Below are 16,809 nucleotides of genomic sequence, written 5' to 3' on the forward strand. Positions count from 1 at the left end.
GAGCCATGTTTTAATGTCCAGGACCCCATATCAGTTTTTTTTTAATCTTTAACTTTTAAAAAGTTATGTATGTAATGTGTGTGTGTGCATTGCCCCCAGGAGGCCAGAAGTGGGCATCTGATCCCGTGGGGCTGGAGTTACTTACAGGTGGTTGTAAGTTACCTGATGTGGGTGCTGGGAACCTAACTGGGTCCTCTGCAAGCACAGTACATGCTCTTAACTACTGAGTCACCTCTGAGTCACCAACTGTTGAGCCACCTCTCCACCCTTGAAGAAATTTATTATAATCTGAGTGGTGGTGGCACACACCTTTAATTCCAGCACTTGGGAGGCAGAGGCAGGTGGATCTCTGTGAGTCTGAGGCCAGCCTGGTCTATGGAGCCAGCTCTACAGAGTTCTAGGACAGCCAGGGCTACACAGAGGAACACATAGAAAATTTCAAATACTTACAAAAGTGCTGCTCTAGTGGCGATTACCAGCCTCAGTGGTTAGCGTGTGGGCACCATGTTGGTCTCATCTCGGTTCTCCTTACTCCCCTGTTGACAATGACCAATCCAGGTGTGAGCAGGGGCTGGGCTGGGCTGGGCCGGACACAGCAGGTGAAGTCTGTGTGTCCTGTGCGTGAGGAGCCTGAGCTCAGGTGTACCCCATCTAAGCTGAATTAAAGACGCCGTGTGCCTCCCTGAAGCCTGAGCCTGGCACAGCCTGCCCTCCCTCGTGTGAGGCCACGCCACAGCGTCTATGCCATCTAAGTCCTTCCATTCTACCTCTGTCCCCATTGCACTGGGCAGCCACCGTGCTGCCGTCACCATTTTATCAGTTCCTCGCTCTTATCTCCCATCACCTTCCACTGGCCATGATGACCGTGACCCCTCACTTCTGCTTCTTGGGACTGGGCTTCTGACCCTGCCTGTGCAGGACTCCTAGCCAGGTCCCTACCCCTCTTCCGGCATCACTGGAAGGTCACTAGTGGGTCACTTCTTTTTTTTGTTTTGTTTTTCAAGACAAGGTTTCTCTGTAGCTTTGGAGCCTGTCCTGGAACTCCCTTTGTAGACCAGGCTGGCCTCAAACTCACAGAGATCCTCCTGCCTCTGCCTTCCAAGAAGTGGGTCACTTCTTATCCCCACATGTTTCTCAACCCAGTAGAAGTCTGTCGATGAAAACTCCCCCGTCAGCAGAGCCACAGAGGCCCCTCAGCTTAGCATTGCCGACCTCTGACCCTATCTTGCACCTTCTAGCTGTCCTCTCCCAGAAGGACAGAAACCCAGGTCACCTACAGCTGTCTCCTCACTCATGCCAAAGTTCAAGTGATGTTGCCATCACGGCTGCGGCATGACCACAGCTGGGTTTCGGGGTTATTTTAGGTTTCTTTTCATATGTGTTTATGCGTGTGCTTTTCTCCTGCTGTGCCAGGTACCTTATTACCACATACATAGTTTTCCCACACCCTACTCTACTGTCAGCCTGGCTTCACTAGGACACCCAGACAGAATAACTTTCCTAAAGTCACTCAGAAAGTCATCTGGAGCTGGATTCAGAGGAGGCTGATTTGAGTCTTTCTTAGATATGTGTGCATATACATGTATGTGCATCCATGTGTGTGTATAGATGTATGTACATATGCATGTGTGTACAGAAGTATGTGCATATGCATGTGTGTATAGAAGTGTGTGCATACGCATGTGTGTACAGATGTGCGCATATGCATGTGTGTACAGAAGTATATGCATATGCATGTGTGTATAGATGTGTGTATATGCATGTGTGTATAGATGCATGTGCATATGCATGTGTGTATAGATGCATGTGCATATGCGTGTGTATAGATGCATGTGCATATGCATGTGTGTATAGATGTGTGTGCATATGCATTGTGTAGATGTGCGCATATGCATGTGTGTACAGAAGTATATGCATATGCATGTGTGTATAGATGTGTGTATATGCATGTGTGTATAGATGCATGTGCATATGCATGTGTGTATAGATGCATGTGCATATGCATGTGTGTATAGATGTGTGTGCATATGCATTGTGTAGATGTGTGTATATGCATGTGTGTACAGATGTGTGTATATGCATGTGTGTACAGAAGTATTGCATATGCATGTGTGTACAGAAGTATATGCATATGCATGTGTGTATAGATGCGTGTGCATATGCATGTGTGTATAGAAGTATGTGCATATGCATGTGTATCTAGATGTGTGCATATGCATGTGTGTATGGATTTGTGCATATGCCTGTATGTATATAAATATGTGTGGAAGTCAGAGGGCAGCTTGCAGAGAGCCAGTTTCCATCTGTGTGGGCCCTGGGGATTAAACTCAGGTCATCAGACTTTGATCCACTGAGTCATCTCACTAGCCCCCAACTCTGGGTCTTTTTTTGTTTCTCTGGTTTTTGTTTTTCAAGACAGGGTTTCTCTGCACCCACCTCCCTTTACTGAATGAAGTGCCCATGGCAAGATAGAACCAGCTTCCTCTGCTAGGCAGGTCTATAAATCTCTGGGAGTTGAAGAGTCGACACTCCAACTCTTCAGAAACAAGCCCAGGGGCCCAAAGACTTAAAAGGAGATACATACAGGAGGGACAGGTGTAGACAACGTCCAGGTGACAAAGCTCGAATGTCCAGACTTGAGTATTATAAAGAGTACTACAGTCATTCACCCAATCAAAATATGATCAATTATAAGGCACCCTGACTCAGAGCCCACTGTGTCCTGGGTGCTTATCTAAATACCTGAACTTAGTACTCAGGACAACCTCAAAAACCAAGTACAGCTCTTCAATTTGGGGATCGTGGCTGAGGGTATGCCCAAAGCCACAGGCGAAGACACAGAGCAGCCAGCCCAGAGTCTTCCTTCTTAGCCACATCCCTTGTGGCAACCTCTTCATGGGGTGACAGGGGCTAAGCCCTTTCCATGGCTCCCTGACTGCCCACAGGAGCCCTGGAGGGAGGAGGCATGCAGCTTCCTCTCCCCTTTGTGGAAACTGAGGCCCAGAGTTAACACTCTCCCATGGTCACAGTCACGAGGAGCTGCCTGCTGGACTCCACACTCGGGTGCACGTACTGCTCTTGGCTGACATAAAGGGGAGGAGAAGGTCTGTGACAGTCACCTGCCTGGCCTGTTCAGCCGCTGCTCACAACTCCTGCAGGCTGCTGCCTTCCACTCTCCCTCGTCCCAGACAGGACAAGCACCAGCTTTTCCCACTTCGTCAGCTCCATTCACAGCCACCTGTCACCGTCGGGTGACTTTGGGAAGACTTGCTGGTGTCTGAGAAGTTCACCCTCTTCCCTCTGGCCTCATCCAAACACTGAATCAAGCTAGACAAAAGAAAGGAACTTCGCTCCTGAGTGGAGAGTTCCCACATGTATACTTTCTGACTCCCTGTCCTTCCCACATGGCCACAGCAGCCGAGTGCTCAGAGGGACCCCGTGGGATCCATCCAGCTCTCTCCTAACCCTCCTAGTGTCCTAGTGTGTCCCTTAGCAGGGTTCTTCCAGTCCTGGAGGATAAGCTCCTGCTGGGTCCCGTTTTCCCAATGCCCTACCCCTGCTCACCTGCAAGTTCAACCTCAGCCAAGCTCCTCAACCCAAGCAGAACAACTGCTTGTCCTAGAGATAACCCGCCAAATGCTCTTCTCAAGAACCCCACTCTTGGGCTGGAAAGATTGCTCAATGGTTAACATTGCCTGTTCTTCCAAAGGTCCTGAGTTCAATTCCCGGCAACCACATGGTGGCTCACAACCATCTGTAATGAGGTCTAGTGCCCTCTTCTGGCCTGCAGACATACAGACAGAATATTGTATACATAATAAATAAATATTAAAAAAAAAACACTCTTGGCTGGCGGTGGTGGTGCACGCCTTTAATCCCAGCACTGGGAGGCAGAGGCAGATCTCAGTGCATTCAAGGCCAGCCTGGTCTACAAAGTGAGTTCCAGGACAGCGTGGACTGATACAAAGAGAAACCCTGTCTAGAAAAACAAAACATAAAACAAAAAGAACCCCACCCTTTTGTGACAGCTCCTGGGTTAAGAGCACTCGCTGCTCTTCCAGAGGACCCTGGTTCAGTTCCTGGCGCCAGCAAGGAGGCTCACAACTATCTGTAATTTCGGTTCCAGGGGTTCCAACACCCTCTTCAAGTTCCAACAAGCACCAGGCATGCATTTCATACACACAGGAAAGCAAAATACTCAGACGCGTAAAACATAAAAATGATTCTAAAAACAAAATGAAGGAGAGATGACCCCACCTCCATCTGCACAGTGGAGAATCAACCTAAGAGCTGCCAGGACACTCAGCAGGGATAGGTCTGCTGCCGTGAGGCTGAGTGTAAGTAAGCCTTAGGACACACAGAGAAGTGGGAGGGAGAAAACCAATGCTGAGCAATAATTCATTTATTTGGTTGGGCTTCTCTGAGACAGGGTTTCTCTGTGTGTCCTGGCTGTCCTGGCCTGGAACTCAGAGATCCTGCCTCTACCACTGAGAGCTGGGGTTAAAGGCCTGTGCCAACACTTCCTGGAATTTTTTCTTTCTTTTTTTTTTATTTTTTATTTATTTGGTTTTTCGAGACAGGGTTTCTCTGTAGCTTTGGAGCCTGTCCTGGAACTAGTGTCCTGGAACTAGCTGGACTCGAACTCACAGAGATCCATCCACCTGCCTCTGCCTCCCGAGTGCTGGGATTAAAGGCGTGCCCCAGCACCGCCTGGCTGCCTGGCATTTCTTTATTTTATTTTTTAATGGATCTCCTTCCATATTTCTTTAGTACTTCAGGAACATGTCGCTGTGTCCAGCTTAACAACAGGTACATTTTAACCAATGGGTGTGGTGGTGGCTCATACCGATAATCCCAATGCTTGGGAGGTAGAAGCAGGAGAATCTCCATGAATCTGAGGCCAGCCTTACCTACATGACTTCCAAGCTAGCCTGGGCTTCAGGGTGAGCCCTTTAAACATTTTTATTTTAAAAATTAAAAAGAAAAATAAAAAGAAAGAAGGGAGGAAGGGAAGAAGGAAGGCAGGCTTATGTACTATAAACATATTCAATTTTTATTAATTAAATAAAAATAATGGGAAAGTAATCCAACAGTAACAACTGTAGCAACATATGTTTCCTGACTTCTTCTAGAAGTCACGACAAGTGGTGGCCCGTACGGGGAACCTCCAAACCTCTCTCCGTGGAGCTCAGAACTTGCTGCAGTCAGGGGGTGCACCGGACATTCCTCAGGTAAAGATTGAGGAACTGTGACAAAAAGCGGGTTTTCCGCTCTCGCCTGTGGAAGAAGGGAGAGCGGGGTAGCAGAGCCACGACAAGAGTGGACGGCTCAAAGTGAAACTAAAGGAAAGAATGGGATTTTAGAATGGGTGCTTCAACATCACACCTGATTTTTCTGGCTCTTAACGAGCTGTTACGGAGCACATTGGAGAGGTTTTTGGTTGAATGTGACACAATTGCCTCTTGGTTTGCCGTCTCTGGCAATCCTAATGTGTCATCCTGGGACAAGCTTGGTAGAGATCTGGATTTTGCCTCCGAACAAGGTACGCTAAGGAAGGGAGTTAGATTCATGTGATTTGAATTACTGAGACCTCCTGAGTTTGCAGTGGAGTATGATCAGCTGCGGCTCCAAAGCCAGGGAGCTCCGGGCAGTGAGCACTGAGGGTCTGTGAAGCACGCAAACACCCGGGACCTGCCTCAGGACAAGGCCCCTTGGCTTGGACCTCTGTCCCAGCCCGGGGCAACTGGCCAGGATGGGATCTGCCCCATCCCAAAGGGGTTGGGGCTGCGCGCCTCCACCTTCCAGCTTGGTGGGGAGGTGGAGTCTCTGCCTCTCCCCACGTCCCAGTGCGGCTGGAAAATGACAGTAAATTGCAGTAAATTCTACACGCAAGAATGCAGCATCCCCACTCAGCAGGAAGTAGCCAGACAAATTGACAACACCCAAATTCCCTAACCAACAGTCTCTCCTACAGCTGCTCTGAGCACAAGACCTTCAGGAGTTCCTGATGGCAGGAGAGTGGTTTCTGGTGGGTTTGGCTGGGGCATGGCTATTCTCTATATAATCTGCCCCTGAACACAATAAAGGGGGCATTCTTGGGGACTGAGGTGGGCAGATAAGGGTCAGAAATTCACTTTTTCCCCCTGATGTGGTGGGTTCAGAAAAATACCTTCAAAGCATGTTCCAGCAAAGATAGTCAACTCAAAAGTGGGTTAATGGTAGTTAACCAAAGCATAGATTTGGTTCAAGAACAGATAGATGTCCTCTGGCAATTGGCTCAGCTTGGCTGTGAATGGAAATTTCCTGGGCTGTGCGTTACCAGTATTCAATATGAAAAATTTACTCTTGCAGCTAATTTATCTAAAGAATTGTCTAGATATCTTTTAGGTCATTGGTCTGGTGAATTCGAACAACTGGAAAAGCTGCGAGTGGCGATTGCGACTGCAGATTCCACACGCATGGATACCAGCCTGGCAGAAGGACTATCCTCCTGGATCACTACAGCCATGGATCATCTCAAGGAGTGGGCGGGAATAGGAGCCCTAACAGGCTTAATGGTGCTTGCCTCCCTGGTATGCCTATGGTGCACTTGTCACATAAGGGTTTCACAGCATTGCAATGCAGTTATGATCATTCAGGCCTTCACGGCCATTGAAGCAGGACAGTCTCCTCAAGCTTGGTTATCTATATTTGAGCACAGGATGCGAGGCTTGTGCACTGCACTTGAGGTCAGAGAAGTCAAACTCAAGAAGAGCAAGTCTGATTGCATGTGGGTTGGTGTCTAACTCCCACCTCTGTAAAAAGACACCGGACAGGTCTAGTGTTCTCTGAGTGGATGACACCTGGACAGACACTAGTACATGTTCCATTTTTAACAGGGATCAGACCTCTACTCTTGCCTGTTGCTTTACAAAACAAAAAGGGGGAACTGTAGAGAGCTGCGTGGAGCTGCACCTGATGGCAATAATCAACTCCTGGTGTGGCTAGGGCCTGACTGCTTGCATATGTGTGGACCTATGGGCAGTGCCCACCTGGCAATCCAGGGTTGGCGGCCCAGGCCTATTTAAGGGCTGGGAGAGGCTTGCCCGGGGAGAGAGGGAGAGAGAGAGAGAGAGAGAGAAAACGCATTGTTAAAAAGGTCCTGAATAAAACTGCTGCAAGAAGAGCTCCGGTGTCGCATCATCCTTGCTGGACGAGGCGGTCGTGACAGCAAAGAGACCTTCACTTGTAGGCACACTACAGGGTCAGTGTGTTTACTGCTGGTGTGGGGCCATGGGCCCCTCACCAGGGCCCAGACTCATTAGATTAAGACAGCTGGGGAAGTGGGGAGACTCAGCTGGCTGTTTTCTGATTAGCTGGGACATGTTTAAGTTTCCTGAAAAGCAGCCAGCCATTCTCGGGCCAGTGAGATGGCTTAGTAGGGAAAGGCTCCCGCTGCCAAGCCAGCAAACCGGAATTCACTTCCCAGGACCCTGCATAGTGGAAGGAAAGAACTGATTGCCCCCCCAGGCCACCCTCTGACCTGCACACTCACGCTATATAGGATGCACAGATACGCACACACACAAAATAAATGCTTAATCTGTAAAACTTTCTTTTTTGAGACAGGGTGTCTCTCTGTTTAAATCTTTTATTTTTGTTTTTATTTCTTAAACTTTTTTATTTTTTTCCTTTTTTAAATTTTTTAAAATTTATTTATTATGTATATAGTGTTCTGGGCACCAGATCGCATTATAGATGGTTGTGAGCCATCATGTAGTTGCTGGGAATTGAACTCAGGACCTCCAGAACAGCAGTCAGTTCTCTTAACCTCTGAGCTATCTCTCCAGCCCAACATTTTTATTTTTAACAATCATTGACTTTTAATTTTGTTTTAATTTAAAGTTATAGATGCTTGTGAGCCGCCGTGTAGGTGCTGGGAATTGAACCCAGGTCCTCTGGAAGAGCAGTCAGTGCTCTTAATTATTGAGCCATCTCTGTACCTCCTTAAAACATTTTTTTTTTAAAGCAACCGTTTCTTAAGCTTCTACCTCGGGAGAGGTAACTGTCAATCTTCCCCAGGACCTCCGTATTTGTAAAGATCTCATGGTCCTGCTAGTCCTAAACAAGGCCCTACTTGATGTCACCTGTCTGTCTCCAAAGACCTCAAACTTTTAAGACCAGCTGGACTAGAACAGAAGTTCTGCCTCCGTCATCCCCCTATCAGCAAAGAACCCAGAGTCAGCCTTCCCAAGACACCAGAGTTTCCAAGGTGCCCCCAGAGCAGGAAGCAGCCAAACCCAGATGCCACGCACGCCAGACTTTCTTGATATTACTATGTCTTTTCCCCAGGACGGCACCAGCACGCTTGGACACCTGCGACCTCTTCCTTCTGTGCAAAAGCAAAGCCAGTGGCAACCCCACGCTGATAAGATAAGTCTACAGGGCCGAGGATGGTGTAATTTCCTATGCTGAAACTTTGTAGATTTTTTTTTAAGGGTTTCGTTTTCCAATTGGTCTGATTTCACAGGAAAATTTACCTGTTTTCTCTGAGGCATTTTTTCTCCTGGAAGAGAGGTGCTGATTGGCCCAAAATAACTGACAATCTGGTGTAACAAAAATTTCCAACGTAAACTCATTTTCCCTTGGTTTCAGCAATTTTAACACTATATATAGAGATATCTCTGTCAGAATTGCATTGTTAGCGTCGCTTGATAAACTTAATTGTCGCCCATCACTGACAGTGGAGATCTATTGATGGGTCTCAGCCCCCAGGGAGTTGCTATCTTGCTCTGCCTTCTAGCATGTACTGGGAACTCTACCCACGGATGCAACGGCAGAGCCTTGAAAGAGAGCATCCACATTTTGAACCAGGTCACAGAAAAAGGGGTGAGTATCTATCTGGCACCATCTCCCCAGACGATCAGGTGATACTGCCGGTGGTTCTAGGCTAGTAGAACCGAGTTGATAGAGAAGCCAGTGGCTGGTGGTTGAGGCAGGACTAAGGACATAGCCAGACTTCAGGAGATCCTGCTACTTCCAACTGCGAGGCAGCAGGGAGTTTCCTTGGGGTAGGGGAGTGAGAGGCGTTTGGATGATTTCTCTGTCCTGCTTGGATTTAACGCTCATCTTTTCATCTTGTCTGTGTCAAGACGCCATGCACCGACAGAATGAACGTATCAGACATCCTGACAGCAAGAAACGTGAGTGGAGGCATGGGGTCTGCTTCGGCATCTGTGGGAGGTGGGAGAGGAGGGTTTCCCACAAGTCTGAATGAGAAACTTCGGTGACAGAAAACTGGCAGGCCCAACGAGGGACTTTTAGACACCGAGGAGGCTCTTACTCCAGTGTAGTTTGCAGTTTCGGGTTTGACTAGACTTCGAAAGCGTCATAGAACGAGTGGATGTGTCTTCCTAAGTCAGGGTGCAGGAGTGCTAGAGCCCTACCCAGGCTTCGGCGAATCTATAACCTAGGAGGCTCACAACTGTGTCTGTTGAGAATCCTCTCTCCCTCCCTCCTTACCTCCCTCCCTCTCTCTCTTTCTCTCTTCTCTCTCTCCCTCCCTCTCTCCTCTCTCTCCCTCCCTCTCTCTCCCTCCCTCTCTTTTTCTCTCTCCCTCCCTCTCTTTCTCTCTCTCCCTCCCTCCCTTTCTCTCTCTCCCTCCCTCCCTCTTTCTCCCTCCCTCCCTTTCTCTCTCTCTCTCTCTCTCTCTCTCTCTCTCTCTCCCTGTCTTTCTCCTCTCTCTCTCTCTCTCTCTCTCTCTCTCTCTCTCTCTCTCTCTCTCTCTCCTCTCTCTCCCTCCTCTCTCTCTCTCTTTCTCTCTCTCTCCCTTTCTTTGGCCCATGCATTTCTGAAAAACCAAATACTCTCAAAAACAGATATGGAGATTACAGGCTGAGAAGGCTTTCGCTTTGTCTAAGAGACTTCCTACGGTACCACTAGATCTCCTCTTTCTCAGCCTGGTCACCTAACAGCCAGCTGGGAAGGTGGCCCTCAGTGTGGATTCTCAGCTCACTCTGCCCCACCCCAGTGCCCCTCAGCCTAGTCTGGAACTGCCTGCTGGCTGGAGTCTGACCATCCCGGCTCTGCTTGGGCATCTAGCTCCCCTTTCTGCCTCCCGCACTGCCTCCCCCCAACCCCTCCATCTGTAGTGGGAGGGGACAGATGTGACAGCTGATAGTGCATTTTCTCTGACAAACACATGACTGGCTACCTCCATATCAATAGCTCTGTGCTCTTCAGTTCCTGTTTTCATGGAAACACACAAGTGAGAATGAAAGCCCCAAAGCCTTGATTTACCAGTGGTCTCCCTACTGCCTGCTTCCCACGTGTGCCGAACGGGGGCGAGGTCGGGAGTGCAGCTCTGGGTAGTCAGGGTCACAGGCCAGCACCCAGGCCTGATTTACATGAGGACACTTTGTCTGGATGATCTCATTTTATTCAAGATTACTCCAGGATGTTTCTGAAGGACAAATGTACATGTATGTATATATGTAAACATTCACATGCATACATGTGTGATCTACATGTCTATTATCTATATATGTGTGTGTGCATATATATCTCATTGTTTAGTAGCTATGTAAGTATTTATTGATTCTCTGAGTCCTTCCAGCCAGGAGCCAAATCTACTGTCCTGTTCTAGCAAAGCCCAGGGCAGGGACCGGCTCCTGCGAACTGGACCTAAAGGGAGTGCCAGGCCTGGCTGTGAGAACCTTTGGTTTTGGCTGCGGTTCTGCCATTCCCTGGGCATCTGGCTTTTGGCAGATCTTCATATATGTCTCACCATCCACATGTGGAGACACAAAGGTTGATTCTGAACATCATATGAGGGTGGAGGCTAGTTCTAGGAATTTAGCTGAAAGTGTTTGTGTGACCAAGTGCACAGCCCTGCTGCAGGGAAGCGACAAGTCTAAGGAAGACCGTCAGCCTGCCGGCCGAGCCTCCATGGCTCCAAGCCTGGGGCTACTCATTGTAGGCCGCCTCTAGACCACTGTGTGCCCCCCCCTGCTCCCACCCCTACTCCACGCTGCCTTTGCTCTTCCTCAGTCTGCCCCACACTTACGTGTGCTTGAAAACAAGCCTTCCCTGACTTCTGTTGCACGCTCGTCTCATGGGCTCCCCCAAATGCTTCAGTGCCTTCCCTGACTTCTGTCGCACGCCCGTCTCATGGGCTCCCTCCAAATCCTCAGGCCTCCTGGTTTTGTTCCCCTTCCTTCTATTTTTGTCTGTCCCCCGAAGACTCGGCCTTGCTTACTTTCAGAGTGTGGTATTTCTGATCAGGGGAAGGTTATTCTCTAGAGTCCACAAAATCGGTTTGAGGGGGACTATTTCTTTGGGGTTCCCAAAGAGACTACCTTTCTAAAATCTGTAATTTAACTTTTGGGGGGATCAAAGCTCACAGCCTCTTTAAGATGGGCAACACGCAGCTGACGGTAGGGAGACCACTCTAGAAAGATCCCTGGTGTCACAGACAACTCTGGCTTCAACACTGACAGTGGTCACCTGGGGAAAAGCAAGAGACAAGCACCAAGCTGGCTGTTCTGTGAAGGGCCTCTGGGTGGCCCATCAGCAGCTGGGGTATTTTTGTTTTGTTTTGCCTTTTTTTTTTTTTTTGTAGCTTTGGTGCCTGTCCTGAAACTAGCTCTTCTAGACCAGGCTGGCCTTGAACTCACAGAGATCTGCCTGCCTCTGCCTCCCGAGGGCTGGGATTAAAGGTGTGCGCCACCACTGCCCCGCTGAGTATTTCTTCTTTACAAAGTAAAATTAAAGACAGAAGCCCTTGAGATGCTTGGAAGGTGTGTGTGTATTCAAGCATGTGTGTGTTCACATACATGCATGTGGATGCATGTAGTGGCACCCTCTATAGTGTTGCTTTTTCATTTTTTAAAAGACAGATTCTCATTGGCCTGGAGCTTGGCAAGTAGGCTAGACTGGCTGCCCCCTGAACCTCAGGGATCCTCCTGTCCCTGGCTCTCTAGCCCCGGGATGACTTAAGCTACACTACCACATCCAGTCTTTTAAAAAGTGCATGGGTTCTGAGGACTGAACCAGGGCCCTCACAGTTGCCAGGCTCTCTAGCCACTGGGCCATCTCCTCCCTTCCCACTTGTTTGCTTTAAAGGGTTACCTCATCTAAAGCACTGGCTGATTAGATCTGGGCCCAGCTAGAGATAAAGGAAAGCAATAGGGATAGGATTCGATTTTCTTGGGCCTAACCAAGGCTGGTGGAGACCTGGTGGGGACCCTGAAACAGTTGCTGCCACAGAAGACGCCTCCTTGGTAGCCGTTTCCTGCCATTCTTGTGAGCCACAGACTCACTTGTGGTAAGGAGCGAGGTGCAAGGCTGGCTGCCTGTCACAGTGTGTTCCCTGAGCCGCAGCTACACCTGCCAGGCAGGACTTTCTCCTGCAAACACACACAATAGGCAGGTGGGGTGGTGTGTCATCTTTGGTGGCAAAATTGATGGAACTAAAACTCGAAGGTCCCTGGCTAAGCCGCCTTTGAGACCAGCTCTTTTGAAGTTGCCCCCACTTGCGTAGTCTCTTTCCATTTTGAATTTAGTTATTTTTAGAGACTACATACTGATGAGCCGGTGTGGTGGCGCATGCCTTTAAATCCCAGCACAGGAGGAAGAGGCAGATGGATCTCTGTGAGTTCTAGGCCAGCCAGGAGTGCACAGTGAGATCCTGTCTCAAACCCAACAAGACTCTAGTAAGATATTTGGTATTTTCTTTTTCTTTTTTTTTAAAGGATTTATTTATGTATTATATATACAATGGTCTGCCTGCATGTGTCCCTGCAGACAGAAGTTGGCACCAGATCTTATTACCGGTGGTTGTGAGCCACCATATGGTTGCTGGGAATTGAACTCAGGACCTCTGGAAGAGCAGTCAATGCTCTTAAACACTAAGCCATCTCTCCAGCCCCGGTATTTTCTTTTTCTATATTGGAGACTGAACCTGGCCCTCACACACACTAGGCAAGTACCCTGCCACTGAGTTCATCCCCATTCCTGATATTTACCCAAAAATTACCAGTAGAAGGGTTACCTTTGGCTAGTGGGATAAGTGAATTCATTTTTGTTAAGTATACCATAATAGTCAGGAAAAAATTAGGCAACCGTGAGAAGTGAAAACAGCTAGAAGCTGCCTGGGCAGTGCATCGCCTGGTGTCCTCAGGGTACATCCTGGCTCAGTGGGCTGAGAGTGGGCCATGAGAGTCACTGCCAGGCTCCTGGTGATGTGGGGTAGCCAGGGTTGAGCACACATCACGGCATAGGTAGTAGCAGTTTCTCTCAGTGGGGTACAAACACTGACTCACGCTGACACTCTCCATGATCTGTGCGAGCTTCAGGGGAAGCCAGAGCCCATCCTGTCCCCAGGTTTCCCACTGGTGCCTTCTGTCTTCTGAGACCCGAGTCCTTGGGAAGAGCCGGGAGCTCTTATGTCTACCAATGACAAACAAAGGCTCCTCTCAGAAGCCCCAACCAAGGCCCAGGACAATGGCACCCTCTCCTAGAAGCCCTTCCCGGCCACCGACTGGGTTCCTATCTCTGGCTTTCTGGGGGACATGCCTTAGCCCTCCATCGAGACTATAAGCATGTACAGATACTGCTTTCTCCTTGGGTAGGGCCATGTGCTCCCAGCAGGCATTCGGCCATCAGCAAACATGGAGGTCTCCAGGACCATGGAGGAACAAGAGCCACAGCTGGCTAAGAGCTCATGCGGGCACCTTGGGCAGACAGGAGAGCCCACAGGGTAGAAAGATGGGGACTGAGGAAGTGGATGGGTCCTCCACACTCTGCCATTGACCTAGGTGGGTGACTTTACTGAAGGAACCCTTTCAATGAAACCCTCCATGGAAAAGAACCTGGGAAATTCTGCAGAAATACTTGCATAGAGATCCCGAGCTTAGCAGACCCACCCCTGGGGTAGGAAAATCTCCCGCTCAAATTCCAAGCTAAGCAGCCAACAGCTTCCTGTATCATTTCCCTTGGCAGAACACCACGGAGAGGGAACTTATGTGCAAGACTTTCAAGGTGCTTCACAAGTTCTATATCCCACATGAGACTCTGTGCTTGGCAAACAATCCCAGGCTTCTCAAAGACCTGAAAAGACTCATCAGGAACATCCACGGCCTGTCTCCATCGCCGGTAAGCAGGGCAGGACAACAGCTCACAAAAGACCTGGTGCTGTGGGAACAGCGTGAAAGACCAGCAGACAGAGAGCTCTTGGCTCTCATGGAATGTTCTAGTGAAGTGGTTAGAAGAGATAAGCAGCAAGACAATGCCCAGTTGTGTTCGTGCTATGAAGAAAGACATAGGGATAAACAGAGTGGGTGGCTGGGGAGGGGGCTGATTCTCTGAGCAGATATTTGAATTAAGTAAGGAAGCCGGCTATGAGATTAACGGACAAATGCCCGGATGAAACGCATGTGTTCTAGTGTGGCTGCATCAGAGTTAGGGAAGCAGGTTTAAGCCAGGCGGTGGTGGCACACGCCTTTAATCCCAGCACTAGGGAGGCAGAGGCAGGGAGACCTCTGAATTTGAGGCCAGACTGATCTACAGAGTGAGTTCCAGGACAGTCAGGGCTACACAGAGAAACCCTGTCTCCAAAAACAAAACAAAAACAAAGAAGTAGGTTTAGCAGCTAGGCTCATACAAGTCTTTGGATGTGGTCCCAGGGATGGAGGGAAGCAGCTAGAATTGCCGTCAGGATGGAGCCCAGGTGTGCTCCAAGTGATACTTGTTCACACTGGTCCCTGGGTGGAGGGGGACAGGTAAGCAAGTGGAGAAGAAGATAGCCCGATGAAGGGCCATTGTCACACGGCCAGGACAGGGATAACGGTGATAGTCACTGATGGATAAACTCAGCACTGCCACCTCACAGTCCCTAAGGGAGGGGACTGGAGCTTTCGTGAGCAAGGTGGCTGGTCCAAGCTACGTAACGATGGTGGCACTGATACCCAAACTGCAGCATCAGCATGGAGAGGGTTCCTAGACTCCGTATTACGTCACTGTCCCACTCTGAAATGCACCTGCTGGAGGGGTAGGGGGTGACAGCACAGCCAGGTCTGAGCCTGCGTGTTCTGCTCCCCCCTCCAGCATCCCAGAGGCTGTGGTGCCAGGAAGGCAGATCAGTAGTGACCATAGCGCATACCAAAAAGCAGGCCAGATCTTGCTGGCTTCATGAAAGTCAAACTCAGGCTGAGATAGTCTGGAAGCCCTGGTCTGAACATTGTTTTGGAGGACACCAGAGTAGGCTTGACCGAACATGCAGGCCTGACAGGGAGACCTGATGTACTCACACGATGAACGTTTCTTTTGTAGAGAAACTGCACTGTGAATGAGTCCACGCACACAACACTGACAGACTTCTTGGGAAGCCTAAAAAGGATCATGCAAAGGAATTACTGGCTGTGTGGGAGCTCCAAGTCTTAACTTATAAATTTTTAATGGTTTTATTTTTAATATTTATATATTTATAATTAATAAAATATGTATAATCTAACAGCGGTGACAATTAACAGCACTTCATTTGGCAATGAGGTCATAGTTCATACTGTTACAGAAGCTGATTTAATTGACAGCCGCTACAGTTTGTGTGAGGACACCACAGAAAGCCTGCTTCCTTCTCAAGGAGTCTCCACTCGTGTCAAGGACATAATATACAAAATCATTAAAGGATAGCAGTGGGGTGGGGGCGGGAGGAGGCTGAAGGGATGGCTTAGCAGATAAGAGCACTGACTACTCTTCCAGAGGACCAGGGTTCAGTTCCCAGCACTCACATGGCAGCTCACATGGTCTGTAACTCCAAGATTGGACACACACACAGACAGACATGCAGGCAAAACACCAATACACATGAAATAAAAATAAATAATTTAGAAAGGAGGCTGGAGAGATGGTCCATTGGCTGAGAGTATTTGTTGCTCTTCCAGAGGACCCAGGTTCCATCTCCAGCACCCATATGGGGCCTTAAAAGAGTAACTATAGCCCCAGGGGATCCGATGCCCTCATCTGGCCTCCTATTGGAGGCATGCATGTGGTACACAGACTATATGTATGTAGACAAAATACCCATACACATAAAAACAAAATAAAATAAAATAGCCAGGTGGTGGTGGCACATGCCTTTAATCCCAGCACTCAGGAGGCAGAGGCAGGCAGATCTCTGTAGGTTCAATGCCAGACTGGTCTACAAGAGCTGGTTCCAGGATAGGCTCCAAAGCTACAGAGAAACCCTGTCTCAAAAAAACCAAATAAATAAATTAAATAAATAAATAAATAATAAGATAAGTATAGAATAGCCAGGGAGATGAATCCGTAGGTAGGAAAGAATTGACTCCATGGGATTATCCTCTGAACCCTACACACTCAAACCCCCTACCTCCCACATACAAACCCCCTACTCCCCCAACGCTCACACACTCAACCCCCCTACCACACACACACACACACTCAACCCCCCTACCACACACACATACACTCAGCCCCCCTAACACACACATACACTCAACCCCCCTACGACACACACATACTCTCAACCCCCCTAACACACACACACACTCTCACACACTAAGTAAATAAAACAGCAGAAACAAAGAGGCATGGCACACACTCCACCTTCCAGAGGAGGAATCACTGAGACAGCAGAGCCTGCAGCTGACGAAACAAGAACCAGAAATTTAAAAAAAAAATTTTTTTAAAGGGCAGGGAATTGGTAGCGCATACCTACAATCCAGTCTCAGGCAGGCCAGCATGGATCCCTAGAACCCACATCAAAGCAGGAGAAAAAGCTCTGCAAAGTTGCCCTTTGACCTCCACACG

General features: G+C 48.8%; 1 protein-coding gene across 1 annotated transcript; it reads left to right on the forward strand.

The window, feature by feature from the left end:
• The first annotated feature begins 8,736 nt into the window (after positions 1 to 8,736).
• Il4 (interleukin 4) lies at positions 8,737 to 15,420 on the forward strand. Its single transcript, XM_075941823.1, has 4 exons — positions 8,737 to 8,868; positions 9,132 to 9,182; positions 13,981 to 14,133; positions 15,310 to 15,420. The coding sequence occupies exons 1-4, from the start codon at positions 8,737 to 8,739 to the stop codon at positions 15,418 to 15,420; spliced, it is 447 nt and encodes a 148-aa protein (XP_075797938.1).
• Positions 15,421 to 16,809: the final 1,389 nt, after the last annotated feature.

This window comes from Microtus pennsylvanicus, chromosome 11 (assembly GCF_037038515.1).
Source record: "Microtus pennsylvanicus isolate mMicPen1 chromosome 11, mMicPen1.hap1, whole genome shotgun sequence".
Classification (NCBI taxonomy): Eukaryota; Metazoa; Chordata; class Mammalia; order Rodentia; family Cricetidae; genus Microtus; species Microtus pennsylvanicus.